The sequence below is a fragment of the Harpia harpyja genome, chromosome 6 (genome assembly GCF_026419915.1).
Source record: "Harpia harpyja isolate bHarHar1 chromosome 6, bHarHar1 primary haplotype, whole genome shotgun sequence".
NCBI lineage: Eukaryota > Metazoa > Chordata > Aves > Accipitriformes > Accipitridae > Harpia > Harpia harpyja.
Window position 1 is genome coordinate 70,550,922 of NC_068945.1, and position 26,538 is coordinate 70,577,459.

Sequence of the window (26,538 nt, forward strand, 5' to 3'; positions counted from 1 at the left end):
GGTGGCAAAGTGCCAAGAATCTTCAGGGGAACTGCTAGAAAAGGATGCTCTCTGTATTTACTTGCTGCTGAGGAGCACCGAGCTCAGTGCAGTTTTTATGGAGAGTATCTGCCTGAACAGGACTCTACCAGCCAGCTGTGCATCAGCAATTCACATTCCCTTTTGCAGAGATGCTGATGGATAGGACCAAAGGAGGAGGTATTTCAGAGAGCGGGGAGGACAATCCCTGATTTCTTCAGCACGTGTCCTGCTCTTTAGGCACATGCCAGGGGCAAGCATCAGACAAGATACCAGCCTTGGCAGATAGCCATTCTGATCCAGTGCAGTGTCTTATGCTATGCCCCCCTGATGCTAGCTTATGGGACTTAGGAATATTAAGAGATTGCATTTATCCAGAGATCTACTGGTGAAGGATCAGGACACTGACTGTCCAGCAAGCTCTTGGACTATATTCATGACAATTTATTTTTATAGAGAAGGTGCAGAAAACAGCCATAGAAGCTCTTTTAGTGCTTTGATTCCAACTGGCTGAAAATGTGAAGGCAGAGGTAGCATTGACAGGAATGATCATGAAATGATAAGTGTTCAGCACTTCTTAGGAGGAAAGCGAGAAAGACCAGCAAAATATGAGCAATGCATTTTGAGGCCAACCTCTATATGTTCTTGAATACTGGAGACAAGGTTTCATGAAAGGTCAGCCCATGGTGGGCAGACAGCCTCCAGAAGTCCCTTGTAATTCAAACTATTACATGGGGAAGGCAAAGGAAAACAGACTTCAAACATGGAGGATGCATAAGCAGTGAAGTAAGAAACCAGGTAAATCATAGGACAGTCATTGACTTCAATCACACTACATAAACTGGAAAACAGGAGTGATTGCTATGGACAGATGTGAAGGAAAAGCACAAGCCAACAGAAGCAAACATCTGGACAGAACAAGCATGAGAGGAAATGCCACCATGGAGAAGAAGGTATTCATTCTGTAAATACAGTGACAGCAAGAAAAAGATCCCAGGAATTGCTGGTAACTGTTGGTGCTTCTTTGGCTAACTGCAGAAAGGGAAAGCTTTCAATGGATGAAACCAAAAAGACCAATATGCTTAATACTTGTCTTTAAATCAGAGATCAACCATGAGATTTCAGAGGCAGAGAGTCAAGATCCTACCTGGAAACCAGAAGCAGGAACTAATTAAGAATATTTGGATGTGCCTGACTACATATCTGGAAGGAAGTTTAAGAACAGATTAAAGCAATCTAAGAATGCCTAAGGTCATCTTTGAAGGCTCATGTTATATACAGCGTGTCCAAAAGAGTGGAAAATAGCAAATGGCCAAAAAGGGGGAAAAAGAAAAGCAAAAGAAATACTGTCACTTCGCTTCTTGGAAAAAAACATTGGAACAAATAACAAACCAAAGTGTTTGTACTTGCCTAGAAGGAAGCAATGTGGTAACAGTCAGAAGGGATTTGTCAAGGACAGACGGCAAGAGGCGCTGGCTGCTGAGCAGCAGCCACACACCTCGGCCTTCGCTGGGCTCCTCACAGCCCCACAGCTGCCCCGAGACCACCCGACCGCAGGGCAGGAGAACAACCCTCCGATGCCACCCCATCAAAGGGTGGGGGTACCCAGGGGCTGCGCAAGGGGCTGAGCTGGGTCAGCATCTCCTTTAGCAAAGCCAACGATGGGTTGGAGAAGATCCTTGCCAAATCTACAGGCAGTACAAACAGGCTGCAAAACACTCCAAGAAACAGGATTAGGGTTTAAATGGATCCTGATAAAGTGAAGGTACTAAATCGACGCAGGCATCATCAACTGCACAAGGATTCAGATAGGGAAATGCTGGTTATGTAGTGGGTTTTGGGGGGGGGGGGGGGAAATGTGGAGGCTATCACACGCTGAATGTGAGTCACACATCACACCATTTCATAAAACGCAATATGATGAGCTATCAAACTACAGCCTGAAAAACATGCAATGCAATTCTGCTGCCACACTCCTCTGCTGCTGTGTGCCTGCTCCGAGCACTGCACTGCCAGGAAGGAGTGGGATGGTGGGAGCCTGGAGAGGAGCCACAGCAGGAGCTCGGAGAAAACAGGCCTTTGGGAAGGGCAAGGCAATAGGGGCTAACAGCCAAGAGAGGAGACGACACCAAGGAAAACATGGGAAGCAGTCTTCTGCGTGTGCAAGACTGCTGTGAGGGGGAAGTGAGTGAGCTCTTCATCATACCTATGCAGAGTATATGTGGCATAACAAACTAGAGGAAAAAATATTTGGATCAGACATTAGAAAACTTCCTAGTGGTGAGGACAGAGGGAGGCAGGAGTGAGGAAAACACCAGGGCACGTCCGTTACCGGGGTTTCCCAAGAACAGGCAGGATGAGCACAGCCAGACATCTGTGGGTTAGACCCTTCCCACTGGTCCTCCCTGGACCCCCAATGATCCACAACACAACTGGGCGGGGGGGGTTTCAGAGCCAACTGCATCGGCAACAGCCACCCCCAGGACTCGCTCCCAGGGGCAGGTTATTAGCACAAGGACAGCCGACCACAAAAAGGCATTTGGGGACATGCCATGGGAGGCTCACCCAAGCCTTGCTGGTGTGGATTAACCTCTGGCATCACCCAGGTCCTTTGCTTGAGGCTCCCTGCAGCCCAGCCCTGCCCGTCCCACTTGGGAGAGGCTCCTGGCCACAGTCCATCCCTCACCGCAGGGACGGTCCACCCTGGGATCACATCCAGCACCCCTGCTCCAGGGTCAGACCTGTGCTCCCACATTCAGCCTCCCCCGGCCGGCCAGGACCGCCGCTCAGCCTCCGTGGAGGTTGGAGAGCCGCAGTCCACGGGAGGACTCAGCCACCAGAACCATTGGCGTGGCAGAAATCGGGAGAGCAACGTGGACAAATAACCGCTCCTGCTGTTAGCACAGCTGAACGGCAGCGCCGAGGCTACCGCCCAGCAGCCCACAGGCATGTGAGGTGCTTCTGCGCATCATTTCTGGAGAAATGAAACACTAATGCTGAACTACTTTTCATTTAAATTCTCCTTGCCATCCTGAATATATCTGCAAAACAATCCAAATTTTGCTGGGAATTTTCGCCTTCAGAGTAAAGAACTTTGGAGCAACATTGCAGACACTATATTTTCGTGATATTTACTCTAATAAAAATCTGACCCAGAATCAATTTTTCTGCAAGACTTTTCAAAGAAGATGTGAGAGAACTCTGAGTGTTTATGGATGCCTTGTCACTTACTACAAAGCAAAGACTTTCTTGTTTGAAAATAAAACATCCCTGGGAACTGAGTACTCGGATGAGATAGGGATCACTGCACTGCTCTTCCCCAGCCTTGGAGTAAATAAAAGCTCTGTCAAACCAACACAAACACACTGGGAACCAACCGGGAGAGCCATAAGGCCAAACAACAAGTGAAAGAAATACTGGGTCAAACAAAAAAACACTATTAATTATCTGCTCTAGGCACTTGTTAGCACACAGCTGCTTGCTGAACAGCAATGGTGCGTGCATACGTCTGTGTAATTCAAAAGAATATCAGCCCAAGCAACTCGCAGAGCAGCACCCACCCAGCACCCCCAGCCATCGCGGGGTGGCAGTGACGCAGGGGCTGAGGTGGGAAGGGCTCACTGAGCCGACAGCCTCCCCAGGTACGACAGCCTCCCCAGGCATCGCCGGGAGCCCCCACGGCCGGACAGGGAGGGGGGGCAGCAGGAGGCCCCACCTCTGTAAAATCCTGACAGCTCTGAACTTGCCAGCGCGTGCCAGCCACTGAACACGTAGGTTGCATGCATGTGACTTTCACTTGCCCCAAACTCAGTGTAAGGAATTTCATAATCCTCCTATCCCTACAAAAATATACAAGTATCTGAAAATAATGGAGTAAAAAGCACTTTTATATGCCTTTTATAAAACGCATATGGCTAGAAATAATTAAGCCACCTCTGGCAATCCCTCAAAAGTTTGCACAAGCAGGAGACAGAAGAAAACGGGGCAGACAGTCACTCTAGCAGCACTTGGCAGTAGGATGCAGAGGTAGCTGCCTCCCTCTGCCCTTTCCGGGCACTTGCTGAGCTGCGACGGACAGCATGACGAGCAGCGTTCCCACTGGCTTCAGCCCTGAGCCAGTCAACCCAGGCGCAAAGGCTCAGCAGGTATTTCGGAGGTCTGTGCACCGAGCCAGAGAGGAGCCCGAGCCTGCAGCAGCATCCCACCCCTCCCACGGTCGGCAGGGAGCAAACGGGCAGGCATGGGGCTGGCAGACGGGGCGGCAGCTACTGGCATCGGAGCCAGCGGCACGGCACACCGGCTGCTGACCGCCGGCTTCTGCAGCAGCACTGGATACCCACTTTTGCAAGCCCCTCCTCGCGCTGCTGCCACGGCACACCCCAAGTCCCCCAGCATCTCCATGCCCAGCCATGCTCCTGCTCTCCCATTGCCAGAAACTGGCTGGCTGGGTAAGGCTCGACTCTTCCCCAGCTGCCCTCCTCCTGCCTTGCCATCAGATGCTCCAGGTAATTTTGAGAATACTTCCAAAACCTTATTGATTATAAAAGCCCACAGTATTTTTTTTACCCACACCAACCTCCTAATGCTTTTATAATCATACTGTGCTTCTGGTTTCAGCAAGTTCCCAAGCTGGTGAATTCCTGAGCTAACTGCAGGGTGGAGAAAAAACACTGTTTCATATTGGTTTTGAGCGTGTATGCCATCAGTTTCGTTGCACACTCCTTTCTCCTTGTGCCATGAAACAAGCAGAGGTTCCCTACTTCTCTCCGATAAGCCATTCAACATTTCCAATACTTTTAACATATTTCCTCCTGTTCATCTCGTTTCTAAGGTAACAATCCCGCTCTTCTAAATCTCTCCTCAAAGCAGAGAGGTTTTTTTCCTCATTCCTCATCATTTTCACTGTATCTCCAAAACCCTGTAACTCACACCATTCTTGCTGACTGCTAGTGCCCAGCCCGGCATGCAGCTCTCAGAGGTGTCATCATCGATTTTGACCGAGGTGTTAGACTGTTTTCCATACTATCATCCATCACACTGTTAGGTCATCTAATATCGCTGCATTTTGTACTGAAGTTGCACATTGAGCAGAGGCCTCCACTGAGCTGTTTAGAAAACATCCTGCAACTTTTCCCGAGTTAAACTATTAATTAAGAATCCTAGCAGGTACTTGAGTAGTTCAATTTTTTCCCCCTCTAGTAGCTATTTTACATTTATTTTCATTATTTTTTATTCACTGACACGTTTCTTTTTCCCCATATTCTTTACATTGCCTCAAAGGGTCTCAGAGCTGTTTCTGCTATGGAGTTAATGTAAATAGCTGCCATCTGCAGACTGGTTCTTCAATGCTCAAATCCATTTCTTACTCATTAGTGAACACAGCTATAACCCAGACCTGGTACCCACTCTTCAAACTCCTGCTCTAGCTTCACTGTATCAGAGTTTCTCGTTAGCCCTTTCTGAGCAGACGCTGCTTTACATCAGCCATGGCTGTGGTCGGTCATGCCTCTCCACTAACAGAGGACTTCTGAAAGCAAAGCCTGACCCCAGTCATCACCAAAGGGACCCTTGGCCACGAAGGCTTTCTGGCAGCACCTCTGCTATCTGAAGGGAGCAGCAGCCATCCTCCTGGATCACAACAGGTGCCCATGCTCGGCTTCCAGCCGAAGGCAAGCACCAGCAGTGGTGAGCAGCGTCAGAGCCAACGTTCGCATTGCACATGGCCAGCAAGTGACGGGGAGCAGCAGGAGAACACAAGATCCATGTCGCTCCCACACCTACGGGCCACCGAAACCACCGGACGCACAAGGAAGGCCTGCCCACACCGCTCAGTGGGTCGGGCAAGGGTGCCCATCAGCCGTTCCCGGGCGGTTCAGCAGAGCAATGCCACCACCCGGGCCTGTAGGCAGAATACCGATAATCGCAGTAACTGCAGGTCGGTTGGGACGCATTAGGTGTTGGTTTATCTGCAATGTGCCACCTCGAAGTTCAGTTTTCAAGATGCATTCATTGTCATAGCAACAACAAGCGCAACACGGCATTGATGTACTTACCATTTTTCTGAGATGCAAGATTAGACCCAGGGCTGGGGAGAAGATCGAGGAAAAAAAAACCCTCAGCGCTTGCTCCGGGTCCCGGCCAGCCCCGCTCCTCACGGTCCGTGGACAGGGAGACACGGGGCTTCATCGGGCTCCACGGTCCTTCCTGCTCCCCACCCGCCGCCCGGGGTCCCACGGGTGCCCAGCCCCGTGCAGATGCGGGGGCTCCAGTGGGTGCCGAGGACGGCGCCGGCCGTGGCACAGGGCATCCTCGCTCTGCCTCCCCCCGGCCCCTTACCTGGCCTTGCCGCGGCTGCTCCTCCGGAGCGTGGGCAGGTCAGCCTCCTTCTCCTCCTGCACCCGCTGCAGGGACGGGGAGCGGCTGTGGGCGCTACGGGCGCTGCCGGAGCTCGCCAGGCTGCCGTCCCCTGCCACGGCCCCCGCCGCCGCCTCCTGCATCTGCGCCAGCAGCTGCGGGGGCAGGCTGCGGAGCGAGGGCACCGGCGAGTAGGACGCCCGGCTCTCTGCCTTCAGGTTGTTGTCGCTGGCCGAGCGCTGCAGTATGCGCGGGGAAGAGAGGCCGCCGGCGCCGAGGATCCGTCTCCGCTTCGTGTAACTGGGAGTTTCTCTGAAAGGCACTGCAAAAGAGCCAGGGAAAGCGGCATTAGCTACCGGGCACACGGCGCGAAGCTGGTGTCGGCCAGCCATGCTTGGGCTGGAAGATGGCGGCAAAGCGGGAGAGCTGGAAAAGCACACGGAGCTGGGCCGGGAAGGCAGGAATGGCCAGGGCAGAGGAAGACGCAGCTCCACCTGCTTCCAGCTCCTCTCCCTGCACCAACCCGGGGAAACTCAGGCGAGCCCGACCGTAGCACGCCGGCGTTGGTAGGGTTTGGAGGTGGCGTCTCAGGAGGCATCAAGGAGCGCTGCCGGAGGCGGAGGAGGCAGCACCAGCAAGGGCACCCAGGGAGGGTGTGTGGGGCCACCAGCGGGACCCCTGCCAGCCCGTCTCCAGCTGCCACCCCGGTTCAGAGGTGGCGACACCTGAACGGGACATTGACACCAGCAGTAACCCCGGAGTTTCGGAGGCACAGAAGGCCTAAATCTATAGCTTCAGGCACGTGTCAAGCGCAAGCCTAGAAAATACAATGCACAGAATAAAATACCAGCTACTCCCTGCCCTCTACCTCTACCCTCAGGAGCGTGCAGAAGAAACAGACCTCACGAAGCCACCTGAAGATGCAAACTCCTTCCTCTGCCTGCAGCTCTGCAGAGGGAGAAAGAGTGGAAATGGGAAACCTGACGTGGTCACAGGGGAAGAGGGCTCTGTTGCGGAGCCACAGCACTGCAGACCTCAGGTCAGGAAAGATCTGTTTTCCTAGATTTTGTTTAATGAATCCATTTCCATCATGAACCTTAATGCGCTTAAAGTTTGTCTGACGTGTGGCAACATCCAGCCCATTTCTGGTGCAAACGTAGCGGCAAAAGCAAGGGGACAGGTAAAGCATGCGGAGGTCTCCTGTGCTCCTGCTCAATGGCACGCTCAGAAGCGGTGTGATCCTGCTAACAGGGGACCTCTCGCCCCGTCCGCGTTCGAGACTCCCCTGGCTTCACCCTTCCAAGGCCACCCCTCCCACAGCAACTTGCACAAAGGCACACGAGCCCTGGACACACTCCAGTGGCCACCTCCCAGGGGCTGCAGAGGATGGGAGCAGCCGCGGGAGCGGGCAGGACGCTGCCTGACGTTGAGCGAGGCCTCGGACCTGTGTCGTCCTTGACCAAACACCCTGAAGGCACATCCCAGCTGTGCTGCGTGGCCGCACTCAGAATATTTTTCCAAGGAATATTTTAGGTTCAAAGTACAAGAATTTCAGGCTGCTGTAAATCTTCCTGTTGTCATAGCAACGCGATGCATTTGTTCTCTCCTGAGTTTCAACCACGTGGTGGGGGAATTTCTGCTGGCAGCGTCCGCGCTCCCCGTGGCGGCTCAGCCCGGCTCCCCAGCCTCCTGCTGCCAGCCGCCTGCCCGCACCCTTGGTGCTGCCAGCACCCCACGTCCAGGCCACCCCAACAGGAAAAATGGGTCAAAATGGTCACCCAGTGGCCACAGGCAAGGAGGGATGTCAGATGGAAAGAAGCAAAGCCTGGGCCGTGGATGTGATGCAGTCCCTGGGGTAAAACACGCTGTGGAGTCAATGCCTGGGAGTTTGCAGGACTGCAGCACGCAGGACGCTGGTGGACAGCCTGTCCTACCAACACAACACGCTGGAGGGAAAGCCGCAGTCAGGGCTAGCTACGACCATTTCACAGGCAAAGCTGAACAGGTTTGGTTGACCAGGGCTGTTGACCCGAGTTCATGTATCATCCAGACATATGATAGATCTCCAGGAGACAGTTAATTTTGTACTACCTCACGTCTCGTAGAAAACCACTTTAAAAAAGAGAAGCAAATACTAAATGGATGTAAGTCATGGTAACTGGCAGATCTAAAAATTATTAGAAATTGGAAATAGTCACTGGAAACACAAGGAAGTTGCTAGTCTCGAAGAGCTGTTTTCAAACCAAGCCCAGTCAGTAACTTTAAGCATGGTTCTTGGAAAAAAGTACAGAATTACTTTCAGTAAAAGTGCCGAATGCTGCCTAGTGATAAAAGCACATCAGTCAGTGCCTGAATACCTTTCCAAACCGAGGCCAAGACACATACTGGTCAAGTGAGTACATCCATAGTGTGCTCCAGGGACCAACACCATAGGTGAAACCAAGTGATCACAAGGATTGTAGCCTGAGAAAGGCTGTGAGCTCATAGCGTCAACCAAACACGAGCTCAGTGTTGCTCTGCCAGAACAGAGTCAATCTGAGCCTGTTATGTCTAAGCTGGGGACCAGCGACGCCCCAGAGAGGTGTTCTCAGCAGTGCTCCATCAGTAGGCAATGTCTCAGCTGGAGAAATCCAAGTTTGGATCCACACCGTATGAGAATTTTGGTAAACAGGAAATATTCAGCAAGAAAAAATTCAAGATCTAGAAAAATCTGCCTGGACCATTCTTCCCCCCATCCTGGGAGAAGGCAGGAGCAGCAGTCAGCCCTTTGCAGATGACCAGTGACACCTGTGCTCTGCACCAGCTGCTCAGGCAGAGTCCATGCTGTGCCCCGCCATGCACATCCATTACTACAAGGAGGTAAAAAAGGCCACTCAGAGCACCAGAACTACAGCCAGACCCATGCTGAGGTACTGGTCTGGTTCATCGCTCTTCCATGCATGACTGGGCTCAGCATCATTGGTCTTGACACCAAACCAAGAAAGAAAGAAATAGAAAAACAAGAGTGCAATGATGAAAACTTCAGACAGCAGGAGTTGGTCTGGGCTTGCTTTAGGGTGCTTTATAAATTAATTGTTAGTTTCTTGATATTAATTGCTTAGAAAAAAACCCCGTAACTGTATATTGAACTGATCATATACCAGCTTACTGTACAATAATCCTATCGGCGAGCTGTTTTTACCAAGCTGACAAAAGAAAAGGAAAAAAGAAAAAAAAAAAGAAAGCAAAAAAAAAAAAAAAGCAGAGATTTACCTCTGTCTTGGTTTCGGCTGGGATGGAGTTAAACCACGACAACCTCGCAAGGGAAAAAAGAAGGACACCAGGCAGGAGATCCTTTTGGTCTGTGCTAGATCTTCTCTGCTCCTGGTTGCCTTAGCTTAACTGAAAAGCAGTAATCCTGTCCCAGTCCCCGCTCTCCCCACTGCACAGACTTCACACCAGGGAGACGTCGAATGGGTCAGGGTCAGGTTCAGAGGGGGAAGATTGGCACGGTTCATGGCAAGACATTCACAGTAAGCACCAATTATTAGGCAATGAGACACAAACAGGTTGCTCAAGGACTCACTGGTAAAAGGGAAGGTACTTTATAATTCTTGACAGAGGTCAGGGCAAAGTGCTTTAATTTAGCCTGTCAAATAAATCACCTGGTCGCCCATTTCCACACTCTACGCAAGAGCAGTCATCACCTTATATATTCAAAGTGCTCCCTCCCAACACCAAAATTATAGCGTCTACCTTAAAAACAAAGAAAAACACAACCTCTGTCTCAGATTCACACCAGAGAGGAAGAGCAGAGAGGCTGGAGAAAGCAGCCCAGGACCACTCTGCTACTCACTAATCCACTCATCATAACATCAAATATAAGAGTCCCTGAAGCACAACATAACACAGCATTTACAGGAGTAAAGGAGAAGGCATCCAGGTCACATAACAGGTTGTAAAGCCAAAGTTTCCTGAGTATTTCATTCCACAAGCATATTAAGAGGATGGTATTATAGCTGCAAAGGCAGCCTCTTGAAAGACAGGATGTGCCTGCACCGTCTGTGTAATTTTAATTTGGCCCCCAGCGCACAGCAACCTCACATGAGGTGGAATTCAGCCTCTTTCATTTGCCAAAGTGGGATTTAGGCGCAAGGGAGTCACATGAGTCCCAGAAATGAGTGAAAAAAACTGCTTTCCAGCACTATCACAGGAGAACAGACTTTCACCTGATACACATTTAGATTGCAAAGTTCCCTAGGCTCTCAGGTGTCCAAACGTGCTCGGACATCTCCTGACCCAAGCAGCTGCAGCCAAGGACCCAGGATGTCTACCGTGGCACACAGAGAAAGCTCAGGGGGGACTCAGCAAAGCCCTCAGGAGTCTGAGAGCAGAGGTACAGACAATGGAAACCTTGCCTGCCCTGACTTCAGTGCTTAGCTTCTGGTGCCTGGACTGCCTCAGGGCCCATTTCAGGGCCACTGTACAGCCGGGAAGGCAACTGGACCAAGATCAGATGTTTCTACACAGAGGTTGGAGAGCTAGAAATGACAGTCTGGCTTTCACCAAGGCGGCTGATGAGCAGACACCCAGGCAGCTTCACAGGAGAAGGGCAATCAGAGGAATACAGCTACCGCTTGTGTGAGCAATATAGCACTGCACTCCCCAGATACTCCAGACCTTCCCCAAAGCCCTCATCTAAGCACAGATTTATGTCCAGCCAGTCTGGAAGCTCTGCCATGCAGATACAGCACAAGCCTGGGTCTGGTCTCACAACTGAAATTAGATATATTCAGAGAGATACAACCATGTTCTCAGACATGATATGCAACGAGATGGAGATGGCAAGGGAGATGAAAACTGTTGCATGTGGCAGAAATGTGGAAGAGAAGACTGTCTGTGCCACAGCCAGGTGGCAAAAAGGACAGGAGAGATACCCACATCACGTAGGATATGGGCTGGGGCAAATCCATAAAACAGATCCTGAAGCAAAAGAGGAACCGGTGGAGGAGGTTTGATGTTGAAGGATGCTACGGGTGCACTTATTTGCACGAGAGAGTCCAGCAGGAGGTCAGCATTTGGCACAGTCACAAGGACAGCAAAGGCAGCAGGAACATGTCCAGGGACCGCAGCAGACAGAAAATCGAGGCCACCGCATACACGGGACAGCGATGTGGGCAAAGGACGACTGCAGTCTGCACTGACAGCAGAGCCTGGCTCAATGCTGGAGCCCTCTAGGCATCCTCTTATTGATGTTTTTAAATTGGCCTTTCCTAGGAGAGGTAAGCAAGGGACCAACAACCCTAAACTGTGATTTGCTGTTTACTTCTCTCCCTGGGGGAACATCATGTGTTCAAAAACAAAAGCCTTGGGGTAACCCTCTGCTGTTCTGAGGGAAACAAATGAAAGACAAGAACTTCCTACTAAGGTTGAAAGCATTGAATTAACTGTAACTCTGTTTTGAGCACCATGCTTCAGAAGCCCTGGCTCCTTAACAGAGAACAACGCACAAACCAGCCACGTGCTCACAACAGCCAAATTACATTTGTGTAGCTACATCCCACTCTCCAGAACGTGCAACAATACCAGGCCCACTGAACATCTTAAAAACGCAGGAGGAGCTCCCCTCTGCCTGTGCTGCCCTGCAGGACGGCCAGCGCCCAGCTCCTGCACCATGCCAGCAAGGATGCCGCGGTCCCACCTGCTCCGCTGGCTCTAACTCTAAGGGCCAATCCCCTCCAGCACAGCAGAGTGGCTTCATCCAGCCAAAAATTAGGTTACCCTCAGCTTTACAGAGAGCTTAGTCTTCTGTTCAGAAGGACATTGAGCAAGGTTTCCTTCATGCCGCTCTCCCTGTTCCATCCTCTGTGCGAGCCCCAGCTTGTCACCGAGATGGGACCCTGCCCCATCCCCTGGCAGCTGTTGTCACAGCAGGACGAAGGACTGAAATTATGCTCCTCGCCAGAAAGAAGGCAGCTGAAAGGGAGGGCTGGAGAGGGCTCCCGGCAGGCTGGGGATCTGTTGCAGGACACGAGATATGTCTCGTCCAACAGCTTCCCAATGCCACAAGATGGAGGCACCCCCCTCGTCCCCTCCAACTGCATACCCCACCTGCGCTGGGTGCCAGCCCCCAGGCATCAGACCAGCCCGCGATCTCAACTCATCAGCCTCCTGGAAAGCACAGGCAGCAAAATAAAACCAATTAATAACTGTGCAAGTATTTTTATTCTGGGTCAGTGAAAACCAGAGCCATGCAAGTTAGGGGTGGGAAAACATGCAGGAGCAAGGTGGACTGGTGGACAAGACCCACCTTGGGCTGGGAGCTGAGACCGGCAGAGCTCTGTCCTAGTGCCAGGGAACCGCAGAGGGAACCGCAGTTGGCCGCAGCGCTGGGGTTTCCAGCCAGGGAGGGGACAGGGACCGCCAGGGCAAGAGCCAGCAAGGAAAGAGCAAGATGGGGTGCGCACAGCGGGGCGTTCCAGAAGCCCCCACAAGCTAACAGCAGACAGGGAAGCAGTGCGGTCTGGCTACCTGTGTCCTCAGGCCCCTCACAGAAGCAGTCGAGAGGTTTGGGAACAAGGCTCGGAGAGGGCAGGTTTCCTCCCCAGGGAGCGTGGTCCCCGGCCAGAGCCAGGGCAGCCAGCCCAGCGGAGGCAAGGGGACACGGCCAACGTCCCCCGCAGGCTGGGGGAGCGGAGCACCCAGCCAGGACACAGCTCCTCGTCCCCCAGCCTCAGAGAAGGGACAGAGTGGCAGGAAGAGACCTTGGACCTGGCGTGAGACCCAAGGAGCTGCTCCCCACCTAGGGTCTGATGTGCTAAACTTCAGCATGGAGACTCAGGTTTTGTACAGGCGGTTTACTCATAACACCAATTTATAATGGGAAGAGCCGATCTGCCTTGGTTCGGCAGGTGAAATCCTTGCCAGGATGCTCAGAGGTGCTCTGGCATGCTGCGATGCCCCAAACCACCATCAGAGTCCCGAGGCACGCTTCAGCCAGCCCCGCAGGCTGCACAGCCAGCTTCTCACTGCTCCTCAACCTGCCTGAAACTGGTAACAATAATAATAATAATAACAATAATAATAATAATAAACCACTGAGCCAGAAGTCCAGCCACCAGATGCCAGAAACAGGATAGTTCTAGGCTGCTGCCAGACAGCCACTTCTGACAAAGGTTTCCTCTCCCCATCCCCCCAGATCCACTGTCCCCAGTGGGGAAGGGAGGGAAGTGAGAGCAATAAAGAAAAAAAAAAAATTTGTGCAGTTCATACAATCAGCTTTGAAGATTCTTTTCTATACCTTCTCAAGAGTTTAATCAAAGTATGTTTACTGGGTTTCTCGCAGCAATATGAATCACTTCAGTTACCATGACAGCGCTGCTCGAAGCAGCACAACCATGCCCCAGCCAGCCTGGTTCATCTGATGCTCCCGCATTTGCTTTCTGCCATCCAGAATGGGAAACACATGGCTCTTGACTCAAAAATGCCTCTCGCCGCTCAGGTGCAGTGGAAGCAGGACGCAGCCGGGGCTCCCAGAGGAGTTCCCAGCCCCGAGATGCTGCACGGGCGCCTGGGCGGCACCTCGACCACGCTCCAAACAACCCCAAGCTGCAGTCTAATGAACCAAAGTGTAATCAACACTCGGAGGTTATTTAGATTGGCTGGCTCAATGTTAAATATTCATGTAAAAGAGCAAAAGCACGTGGAGTGCAAATGTCTCCACAGTTCCAAGCTGAGAGGCCACATTTACATTTTAATAGTGGAAAATTACAAAGCAAACTGGAGAAGGCGCATAGCATCTCCCCTCATGCGGCACAGAGCAGATTATGCCCAGGCTTCTCTCCCATGCAGAAGAGAGAGGCTACTCCAAGAGACCTTCCAGGTATTTTTTTTCTAGGAATGAAAACTAGCGGAAAAGGATAAGATGATGAGGCAGACCAGAACGTCTCAGCTCCAAAGAGGGAGCTGGTAATTTACCTCAGTACTGAGCAGCAGTCCACTGAAAGGAATTATAGCCTCATTATAATTTTTTTTTAATTTAAAAAAAAAAAATCGTCCTCCATTTCTCCAGCCATCTCCATTTGCCTCTCAGCTACTGATCTTCACACCTTCCCTCAGAGCCACCCCCCTCCTCTCCCACCTGCCCCTCCTCACTCCTTCACCTGAACGCACGTCTCGCCTCGTCCTGCTCAGTGCCAGCCCTTCACAGCTGGAAACAGATTTTACTCTGCATTTGTAAAATTTGAATTGAAACTGCTAGAAGTACACATTAATTAAACTTGCTAGTTTTCCCCTACAAGCATTCTCAGATGTGCTGGCAATTCACCTGTGTGTGGTACTCCGAGATGAGATTTTCAGCCTTTATCTTCAGACAAAATCCATCAGCCTGATGCATCTCAGCACTGGAAATTTTTCCTTGCAAGAGTTTGGTGCATTTTTCATTCCTCTGTTTCACCTTGTTACATTCAGCACATCGAGGGTCCTGCTTGGACTATCAAGCCATTGCTAAATCCCCCAGAGGAACTCCTAACAACTGCTCAGAGCTGTTACAGGCGGCACGCAATTAAATTAACAATGATGATAACAGAAAATCAGAAAAAATCTAATGACTGTTTCTGATCTGTCTTTGAAGATAATTCCCATAAATACCTCTGTACCAGCAAAAAAACACACCCAAGACCAAAATGGAGCATTTAAAACTTCCCCCACAATTCCAAGGATAGCAGTAACCAACACTTGTTCAGTTATGTACATTTAGATTAGCAGGTCGAAAGCTTCTGCAGCAGAGTTCAAAAGAATTTGCAACACAGCTCACTGAGTCGCTGGCCTATATTTATAATACTCCTTCAAAAGCTCCAGAGATGGGGAGGCAGCTTTGAAAGGGTCAGTGGAATGATTCCAATAACTGTACAGAGCTTAGCTTCATATTATTTCTAGGAAAAGCTTGGAAAAACTGAAACAGGACACTTATAAATTAAGAAAAAGAAATGAGAATTTAATTTATATCAGCCAGGATGGCTTTAAGAGCTCAAATCTCACTGACAAAAATACCTGCTGACATCATAAGCTTGGGTGAAAACTGTTGACCCTATGATATTCTGATTACATGCTACCACTGGACAAATTACCAGAGCACGTTTTAACAGACACAATAATGAATTGTTAATGGAGAACAACAGTTGGGAATATTTCCAATATTACCCAGTCAGTCAGTTCTTAGCACAGTAGTATTTATATTTTGTCTTTATCAATGACTTAGAAAAAATACAGATCCTTGGCAATAAAAGTACAGGTGATGCAATGACTGGTGCAATGACATTGGTCAAATGTCATTGGTGAACATGGGTAGATTTAGATTGGATGCAAGAAAGAAATGTTTTATGATGAAGGTGGTAAGACACTGGAACAGGTTTCCCAGAGAAGTTGTGGATGCTCCATCCCTGGAAGTGTCCAAGGTCAGGTTGGATGGGGCTTTGAGCAACCCGGTCTAGTGGAAGATGTCCCTGTCCATAGCAGGGGGGTTGGACTGGATGATCTTTAAAGGTCCCTTCCAACCCAAACCATTCTGTGATTCTATGACATACAAGAAAGGGTATCAACACAGTGAAGTCAGGCATTTGGTAAGACAGGATCATCTCAACACACTTCATCACAGCCTGATGCAAGATGAAGCATCTGGGGAACACAAATGGAGGTTGTACAACATAGGACTGTTCCTTGAAAAGCAGTGAGACTGAAACAAGCCCGTGAGTCCTGACACAAACCACCTGAGGACAGACTCCCAGACCAATACAGCGAGCAGAAAAGCTAACATAACCAACAGCTATATCAACCCTGAAAAGGGTAGCATCGTCTGTTCATCCATAAGGTTATTATGGAAAAATGCATCTAAATTCAGCCCACATTTCCAAAAATAATGTTAAAAAACAGCAAGTGTTCAAAATAAAGCTATGCAATGGTTCAGAAGTTGGTCAACCTGATCTATATTAAGAAAACAACAAAACAGAAACTATTCATGATGTGCCAAGGTGACAGAGTCACAGTCATATCTGTATACTGGGAAAGAGTTCTTGCGCAAAAGTTTGCATAGGCTTGTGCAAGCATTACTGGTTTTGTCACAAGATGACAATACTGGTCACTCTGGTCTTAAAAATTTATTGTTCCATCAGTAGCTTTTTGAGGAATTTTTCAAACTCACAATGAAAAAATAGATTTCTCCTGTGAGGTCACCCTTGAGCAGGCCTACGGTCACTGGTGGACTGACCACATCCCCTGCAGAAGGGGCGGCGAAGAGCTTTCAGAGAGATGAGGACAGGAGGAGTATCCTGGAGGCAGGCTCACAGCATCCCACGACGGTCCCCTAGCCAGCCTTGGATGAAAATGAAGGATCAACAGCTGCCAGCATTTCACCACGGAGAAACAAGTCTCCCAGTGAGGTGCAGATGTCTGAGCAGCACCACGAGGTGCAGGCATCCCTTCTCTTCAGCGAGGGGAAACCACAGCGCGAGGAGCTGCTGTTCTCAACTACATGCCCAATATACAAATAAACTCTAAGATTCGACTTTACCCAGCCCGAATTTTAACTCTGTTCCCAAACAAGTACTGCCACCAAACACAGCTCAGTCTATCCAGCCAGGAGTGATTTTCTGCAGAATATCTATGTTCTATGACCATCCTATGACTTCTGCTGTGGAATGTCCCTAGTCTGGACCACTGAATTTGCTGTGCCAAGAAGAGTATGAAACCCACCTCTACCCTGCTGTAACTGAAGAGCAACTTCTGGCAGGACCCAGGAGCTGTTCAGTTGTCCCATCATATTTTACTGCACTTTTTGCAGAGAACCATACTCTTTCTTATGAACTGCTGGACTGGTCAGACCAAGGCCTCACGCAGCTTAATATTCTGTCTGACAACAGCGAGCAAAAAAAGTCTTCGTAGAAGGCACACAAGGAAGAAGGGCACATAGAAAGCTATCATTCTCCATCTTACCTCTTAGCCACTGCCAACTTGCAGATTTCCAACCATCCTTATAAACAAAGTAAGTTCAGCAAGAACATCCGCGTTTGTTACACATTCCAGGAAGTTTGACACAATCGGACAAAAAGAAATAAAGTTTTCCATCATACGAGAACTCATTTATGGCTTCCATACAAAGTTTTTCAACACCTACTCATTTAGCACTTGCCAAAAATTTCTCTGAGAAGGGATCAAGGGGAAAGGTTAGAAAGGAAGAATAAACGTCATAACCTCTACTTCTGCTTGTCATACACATCCGTCTGAGATTTTCTCCGAGCTACACTGTAGAACGGCATAGAACAAGTTCTCTCTGAGCTCGGTAGTGGTTAGAAATACTATTCAAACACAGGATACCATTACAAAAATACAGAAAGCAAAGCAGGCATCCCTGTGCCACCGTAGAAATCCCCCAACTCAAAAAACAAGTAGTAGAGCCAGAAGAGGTTCAGACCAGTGCAACACGGATGGTCAAATATCTGAAACGGCATCACTTTTCCTTCATGAAAGGAAAAATGTTTCATGGACTGTGAATATTATGAACAAGTTATTGGATCTTAGCAACAAGTGGTATGAAGTCATAGTGTCCTAAGGAAGCGAAATGCTGTCTTTTAAATCCTTTGGGGTGGGTTTCTCCTCTTCACAGGGGAGAACTTGAAGAATCAGTAGCACTGGAAGATGTTAGATTTTTCACACACTGGGTAATCCCAGACTGAGCTCCCACAGACAGTTTCTGACAGATAGCTTTGCAGAGCATGGACATACCTGGAACAGGCTTCAGATAAGGAGGACACCTGAAGGACAAGGAGACACTGATCTTGGGTAGGCTCCAGGACACCCTCATTAATGAGAAATAACTTATTCTTTGGTTTGAGCTATGAAATCTTATAAAGCTGAGATTTCTCAGCAACAACTGACAATTCAACGCCCAAAGCCTCATGGAATCTTCCTAGTATGTCATGCTCTAAATTAATACCTCAGTGCCAGCTCACACAGAGAAGGGACTAGGGAATGGGGCCACATGCATCTGGGTATGCACTGCTTATCATCTTTCTGCCTGGGATGGACACCTAATAAGGAGTTCGGTGACCAGGTAATTTTCTGACCTATGCCATGTCCAATCTGTGTCTTCATATGCCTAAATACCTTGAAAAAAATCCACTCCAAAGTAGCAGGAGAGAGGAAGGTCATGGTGCAATACTGCCCACACAGAGCTAGTGGTACACCAGGGCTGTAGGATCTCAAGCAGACGTGGGCCAAGAGACTAACACATCCCAAAAGCAGAGACCACCGCGGGGTCACTGAGGGATGAGTTACTCCCCACCCCTGCCTGTACACGTAAGGAAAACAAGTGTTGTTATGGTGCACTTCAGCGTGGCAAACAAATGCTGGTGATCTCATACAGAGCTGCGGATCATCATTCTCCAACAAAAAGGTATTCCACGTAATATGGGGTAACTGTTTTGGGCTTCGTTACGACTGATAATGAATTAATTCCTTTGACTTGAAGTTGGTGGTTGCTTAGTGACCATGAATCATGACCTGATTATATTCAGTGTAAGAAAAGGGAAGACAGTCCCAACCAGTCTTACATACGTGTAATGCTTAAGGCTAATCTCTCAGTATTGAACTAATGTTGTATTATTCCTCCAGATCTACTTTCACGTAGGGAGAGAAAACATGAATGAAAATCAGGAGTTTTTAAAAAATTAGCAAACAAAGAAAAAGTTATAAAACCACAATTATGAAACAAAGCATCTATCATTAAATCCCAATTTGGACAAAAGTGGCAAAGTGAAGACATCAAGTAGTACTGCAGAATATATTTATTCTGTAATTATGGAAAATAATTGAAATCAATATGAAGTTATAATACTCTCAAAATTGGTACGGGGAGCTATAAACATTGAAGAAAAACAAGTAGTTTGTACAATGCAGGCAACTTCAAAAAAAAGGTTTTGGGTCGCTTTGTAGATGCAGAAGTATATCCTAAAAGAAGCAGGAAGAGGCATTTGTGTCATCATGATGACAAAGCAGAGACAGCTACTAATTAGCTGAACCAAATACTTTAAAACTTGTAGGCTAAGAAAACTTCCCAAAAAGATGGATCATGAAGATTATTGAGCAGCTGGCACAGGATCCAACTGATAAAAAAAAACAATGTGTAGTTAACACCACTACAAATGTTTTAACAAAAACCAGGTAATGTGGTACACATCTCATTTTATTGAGTGGAATTACACATTTGACTGATAAAATATCGATGTAGATTTAAGACTTGAACGCCACTGTGACATGCCAGGAGGCAGGCAATGGCACTCCAGAGAGGCCCCGAGGTTCAGACACAATCCCGTTTGCATTGTTTCCCATTGACCAGCTCCCGGTGTTCCTGCCCAACACACAGCCTTTTTCCACTGCCATCTCTACGGGCTGTGCTGGGAACTAGACACCCGGCTCAGGACCACCTTGGAGTGAGCTCTCCCTTTACAGCCCCTACAGACCAACTCAAGGTTGCTACAGTAGGTGGCCTGGGTACTTTCCCAAGGCACTGCCAGTAAACACACTTAACTGAGAACATCTCCAGATCCGCCTGGAGCGCTCGGAGACCAGGCTCTGCAGCCCTCCCCTAGGAAGGGGGGTTAGGGCTGCCCTCACCGCTCTGCAGAACCGTTCCCGTACAGGTGCACTGACCAACAAGCACCAGGATGTGCCACAGAGGGTCTGTGGTGGCATTGACAAGTCCTCGTGATCCAACCTCTCAGGTCTAACCACAAAAATAAAGCACAGCAGTTGCCATTCATGGCATTCTCTGTCTGCAGATCAATAAAACATGAGAATAAGGAAGAAAAGGGAAATGATGGAACAGCCCAATTCCACAGTCTCTGCAAACATGTCCTACTCATAAGAACATGTTCTCCCTCCCCAGATTTGCAGCCTTCCACTTCGACCTTCTTCAGCCCCAGTGCTGGTGGCTGTGATGAAACAAGCGGCTCTCGGTCTCTGAACCGACCGAAGGGACGGAGACCCGCGCACAGGGAACCACAGCAAAGCCTGCACGAGAAGTCCCACAGGCCAGTGGGCTGTAAACAGCTGTCACTGACCACCCAGCATCCACCCTGGGCACCTCACGTCAAACTGTGTTGACCCTGGCTAGTCCCATGGGCTGAATGCCTGTCAGCAGATGGAGCACATCAGGTGTTTTTCTAGAACAGTTTCTGGGTTCTTTTCACCTGAAAGAAATACAGTTCACACCCTCTGGGCTTGCTCTACATTGTAAGACAAAGCACAGCAAGTGGGGACAGCCAGCTCCACCTCAGAGGAGCGCTCCAGATCCAGACAGAAACACCGATGAATGCTCCAAGAGCCTGGAAGTACAGCTAATTGCTAAGGGACATCCTGCAGAATGGAGCAAAAGCTGCTGCTAACCATCCTTCCTCCCACAGCCTTAACACAGCAGGTTCTCTCCGAATATTTCTGATGGTGGGAGCCACCAATTATTGTCTCACAGCCAGACAAGTGCAGCCTAATATTGGGAACTCAAGAAGATTTCTCCAAGAGCTATCACTTACAATGCTGCCTTATGCTGCCCTTTCCTACCAGATTCTCGGTTTCAGTATTTCTTCAACTGTTCTGATAGAACTATCAAAGAAAAGGCCAGACCAAAGACTGCCCCTTCCCCATCCCAAATAATGCCAGTCTGTTCTCCTCCAGTCAGACATTCACACCTCTCAGTCCTTAATGAACTTCAAAAAACAATTTCTCCTTGCTTGGGAAGTTCACTGCCAGTTCCCTTGACCCCAGGTGGATACCATCTGGACCTGCTGGTTTGCGTATGATTAGTTTGCAACTGTTACCTGACCTATTTTATATAAACAGCCATATCTAAAACATGAACAATTCATTCTACCTGACAGTTTTCATGCCCTTCTTCCTTATACTTTTTCAATAAAAATAATTGAGCCAGTCAATCACAGATTCAGATTCAATCATAAAAGAATTTAGGCTGGAAGGGACCTTTGGAGGTCATCTAGTCCAAAACCCCTCTCACAGCAAAACCAGTCACTTTCCTCCTGAATTAATAGGGTGGCTTTCTTGTGAGCACTGTTCACTGATATCATTATAAGGAATTTTCAGGCTTTTCCCCATATCCTTTCTGACCCTTACATCTTCCCACAAATTCTCAGCAGCTGTTTATAACTATCAGCAATAGCTAGCTGAGAAAAGAAGTGATAAAGGATGTCCTGGGGCCCAGGCTTCTAGATTCACAGCCACTTCCAAGAACCAACGCTGTTTCAAACTCCACAAGTCTTTTTTCAGCCACTGACCAGATGACTCTGTACCTTCTGTGGAGGCACACACAGTGAGAATTAACTCTTTGCACTGGTTCCTCCATTGCTCTAGAGGGCTCTGGACCAATAAAATTCTCAGAATAATTCAAGAATTCAAAAACTGTTGATTTTATATGTGACCTAAAACTCAGTTTTGCATGGCTTATAATATATTGCATGATAATATCTACACCACAGAAGGACAGAAGAGATGCTGCAAGGAAAAAGGCTGACCAGAAAATCCAAAAATATTCCTCCATAAGGAAGCAAGTACAACCAGAATGGCTGTTACTTCACTTCTTTTACTTACAGGAGCTTCAGGCTGGGGCAGCTCCATAACAATTATCACTGCTAAGACAGAGGACGTCTCCTCCTTGCACCAAGCCCAGTTAATAGCCTTAGCAGGAGAGGATTTCTAGTATGAAATAGCTTCAAGGATGCAAAGAGAGAAAAAAAGGTAAGGGATTTTACAGAAGAGCTTTTCAGAGCTACTCCCGACTAATGGTTTGGCTAATTCTTTAGCTTGGCAATCTCAGCAGTCATAAGCAAACACTGGACTGAGCAAACAGACTGGATACCGATGGCCCCAGGAGGAAAACAGATCTGTCCCGCCACTCCCAAGACCCAAAATGAGCTGCAGGCTGCAGCTTCCACTGACCACTGCGGGCAGCACCAGGAAACCACCAGTTAACAGACCCACACTAACGCAGCCCTGGGCTCTACAGCAAGATTAAAAAGGGAGAAAAGGGGGAAGAAGAAAGATCAAACTCACCAACATCGGACTCTTTGTGGGTTTTGATGATTTCAGCCAATTCAAAATTTCCTGCAATGATGGCCACCTGAAAAGAGAGGGAGGGAAGACAGTTGAGCGGCTCTGAACAGCACCGATCCTGTGCTCGCTTGCACAGATTACGCCATATGGACTAATAACAGCTGCTTTCCATGGGGGAGGCAGAGCCAACAATTGTTCTGCCTCAGCTCATCCAGTCAGTAACCCCAAGGTGAAAATACGCTCTCGACACCGCAGGGAGAGCGTATGTCGATGGCTTGTGCAACAAGAGAGTGGTGAATAGCTTGGAGATAACCATTCCCCTCTCCTCAGAGCCTGGTGGTGATATGCCTAACACCAGCTAGAAATTAATCTTAGGTCTTCCAGGTACTGGCAAGATGTTCTCCAGCCTGAAGCTTTTCACTGAATCCTAGTCAGCCGACAAAAGGTGACTTACCAGCAACCGAGCTCCCTACACGTCTCACCCGAACGGTCCACAGGACTAACTCGGGCTTGCTCCAGGCTGTGCTGGCCGAGGAACTGCTCCCACTCAGAAAACTGCAGCAGCAGCTTGCCCCAGTAAAGCCACAGCATTTTAGACCAACATTAAATATTGCTTTGCCCACCACCCATTCTGTGGTTTCTCTCCACAGGAAGAATCCTGGAGAACTCAAAGGAAGAAGAAAAGCAGGGAAGCTGAACGTGGGCCTGCCAGCAAAACAGACAGACAAAACTCATCTGCCTTGCTCCAGGAACTGCTTCTACAGATGCTCACGTCCTGGAGAACTGCAGAACACCAGCAGTCTACATAAAGGTAGGTTAACACGCGTAAGAGGAAAGAGACTGAAGTACTACTCTCCTGAAGCAAGACTTCAACCAATAGACTAGCAACATCACTTGAACTCTTTGTTGATTTCTTACATATTTGGGAAGAAAACCCCAAAACAGCACCACATCACAGCTAGTAAGGAAGAACAATCCAACATTTTCAGAACAAAGTGCAAAAGTATTCTTTTAACATGTGAAAGAACCATAGTGAGATGGGTAGAAGCACACAAAATCCATCACCGGTCCTCGGGAAATTAAACTGGACGAACTGCTCTGGACTGAACTGATTGAGTCCTGCGTTCGACGCCCCCATGAACCGCAGCCACCTCTGCCCTTCGCACCCTTTCCAGCACACCCAGTCGCCCCAGTCACTGCTAAGCCTCTTAGGAGAGTGCCTTCACTCAGCAGCACCTACAGCTGATTTGGGAATGAGAAGCAGCTGGATCAAGCTGAGACTGAGTGAAAACAAAGTGCTGCTGCTCAGAGCATGAAAATGCGTGTAAGAACGGGCTGAGGTACAGCTGCAGGTTTTGCCTGTCCATGCTGGGACCATCACCACCCCACACACATTTTTCTTTTTAAGTTAGGGTTGGTATTTAAGAAGAACATATTTGATCAGGCAGCAGAAACCAAACCCTCCCAGACACTGACAAAATCAAGAGCAATACTGGCAGCTCCAGCTGTTAAACGTTTCCCTGCCCTCCTACAAGAACAGCTTTTAGAAATACGAGGTTCATTTGCATTTTACCACTAACTTGTGATGAAGGGATATATTTAACTTGGTGACTCAGTACAGCATGCACACCTCTCTACTATGATCCTTTATCAGCAGAAATCATCTTACTATCCTCAGCTCAACAATGTTTATGTGAAATTTTTTTTTTTCATTTTCTGAGGCCCAGAATTCATGCTCTACTCCTCAGCTGGAGCTGGAAGCAATCAGTGATGGCTGAAAGAATGGAAAACTTCCTTCTGCGTTCAGGAAATTAGGCCACAGTAGCAGAGAAAATCGAGCAAGAATCTCTGTTTTCCCCCAAGCTTGCTTCAAATTGCAGTCTTTCCCTGTCTCTCCTTATATATACATCCACGTTTATAAGGTCTGCTCCCCCAAAGGTCACATTCTTTAAGCAAAGAAAGCTTTTGTACAGAAGGGCAAATGACCTGAATTTGGGGAAATCTGACAGCAAAAATAACCAAACGGACAAAAGACTGGAAAGGAGAATTTAGAAAAAGCATTTGAACTTCAAAGTTCCTCAAACAAACAATTAACATATGGTCCACCATCTCTGTGAAAAATCCAAATTCAAAGTACAAATTATGAGTCTCATTAGACGTACATCTCGGGAATACTTCCCCAAATGTATGGTGAATGTATGTGGAGCAGCTCCTGCCATTGCACGTACCCCGGGTGCCCTCCCGGGTCTGGCTGCAGGAGGTGGAGGTCTCCACCGCTGCACCCACCACCCCACGGGAGGTCTCTGCGCCAGGACAGCTGATGCTGCAGGCAACAGAAGCTCCCTCTCTCCCTACCTTGGAAGCGTTACGACTTCCAGGAAAGGTGAGAAGAAACAAACTGGATGAGAAGTCTGGTAAGAATGTAATCTCACATAAATCCCTAGGAAGGGAGAAGAGCCCTGCTGGTTACATTTTTCAGTCCAACTTGGAAAAAGCAAAGGAGATGAAAGGGTTTCACGTATTGCATTGTCACCTCGGCTGGTGCTTCCCGGCACACCGGCTCCCCCAGCTATGAAACCACTGATGGCATTCCTGTGCCCACCTGCTCGCTCCTGCCCCAGCACCGCTTTGCTGCATGCAGTTGCACTGATGAAACCGTTTGAAAGACTGCACGATAGAGGAGTTCACTGATATGGCCTAAGTTAAAACCTATAGCTTTTTGAGGACAGATAAACAAGAAAAGGAAGTCTCACAGATGGAAACTCCTAAAAACTTTTTTTTTTTTAAATATTTCACAGCTAGCAATTTTAGTGCTTGTACACCAAAGTGGGAGGAATTGGTGACTATCAGAAAAAACGCTCTGACTTCCCCACAGAAGATAAATGATCTAATTTCAACCAATAAGCCAGATGTCCCACATAGGAATGCTGTCTTAACATCACAGCCAAGCTACTTATCCTGGTGATGTCACAGAGACAGCAGACATTGTGCAAAGGGCATTTTTCATCATGTCTTGCCCTGATGTTACGAATGTAGATTCTGTCCTTCCGCATGTCACAGACAGAGCAATGAAAATCCGCGTTCAGGCTGCACAAGACATACAATCTTATTATGGCTCTGGCACAGGGTTAGTGTCTGAAATGCTGTAACACCTTGAGTCACTCCATAGCATGATATCAAAGTGACAATGCTTTTTCATCTAACAGCAATTTGCCTATCTTTATCTTCTTAGGCAAACTCAGTAATTTCTAAAAGTAAGAAGAAGGAGGGCCATCTGAACAGGCTGTGCAGCATCTAATATCAGTGTGCTTATAAGGTCTTAAAAGTTAACAGCAGAAAACAGAAAGATGATTTAAATATTCCTGGTAAGAATCATAGCTCTGAGATCGGTTAGATCAGGTTCTGTGTATAACAGTACTATGCAAACATTCCCCCGCCCAAAAAAAAAAAAAAAAAAAGAAAAAGCCCACTACACTGCATGAAACCATGAGACGATCCCCCAGCCCCTCCTACCCTCTTGGCGACACAGGCTGGCACAGAGCCCGGGTAACAATCCATGAGGATTCACCACAAATGCAGCAACAGTGTGACAAGGTGCAATTGTACTGAGGGGCCACCTGCAAACTGCTGCTGCACATCATGTCAGCGGGAGGAGTACCATGTCAGCTATCCACCAACCCGGCCCTCAAACCACACGGAGGGCATCCAGTCTCTACGGAAGAGAAACCAAAGGAACTCATCTCTATGCTGTCTAGGCCATCGGCACAGCTCACCGGGGCTGCCACCTCCTCACTCCACCTAGCACAGGTTACTCACAGAGGTGTGCAATCACTTGTTTGCCACCAAACATAAATCAAAGAAGTGCAGAGACTGGTTAAACAACTTTAAACCGTGGCACTTAACTGGGTTTTCATCCTGGGCCTGCTTTTATAATAATATATAATTTTTCTTGCTCTGAATTGTCACTATATATTCATATTAAAGGATCTGTTATCTCCTTGCACTGAGTTGTAGTGTATGACAGAGAGCAAAGATGGATCTCAGATGGATGTGCTGAGCTATGGGAAGACATCA

The 26,538-nt window shown here is 48.3% G+C and overlaps 1 protein-coding gene across 1 annotated transcript in view; it reads right to left on the reverse strand.

Moving 5' to 3' along the window:
* SHANK3 (SH3 and multiple ankyrin repeat domains 3) overlaps nucleotides 1-26,538 on the reverse strand; it is a 363,156-nt gene that overhangs the window by 232,930 nt on the left and 103,688 nt on the right. Inside the window, 2 exon segments of the mRNA XM_052788728.1 lie at nucleotides 6,355-6,694; nucleotides 22,465-22,531. Of these exon segments, the coding sequence (XP_052644688.1) occupies nucleotides 6,355-6,694; nucleotides 22,465-22,531 (407 nt within the window).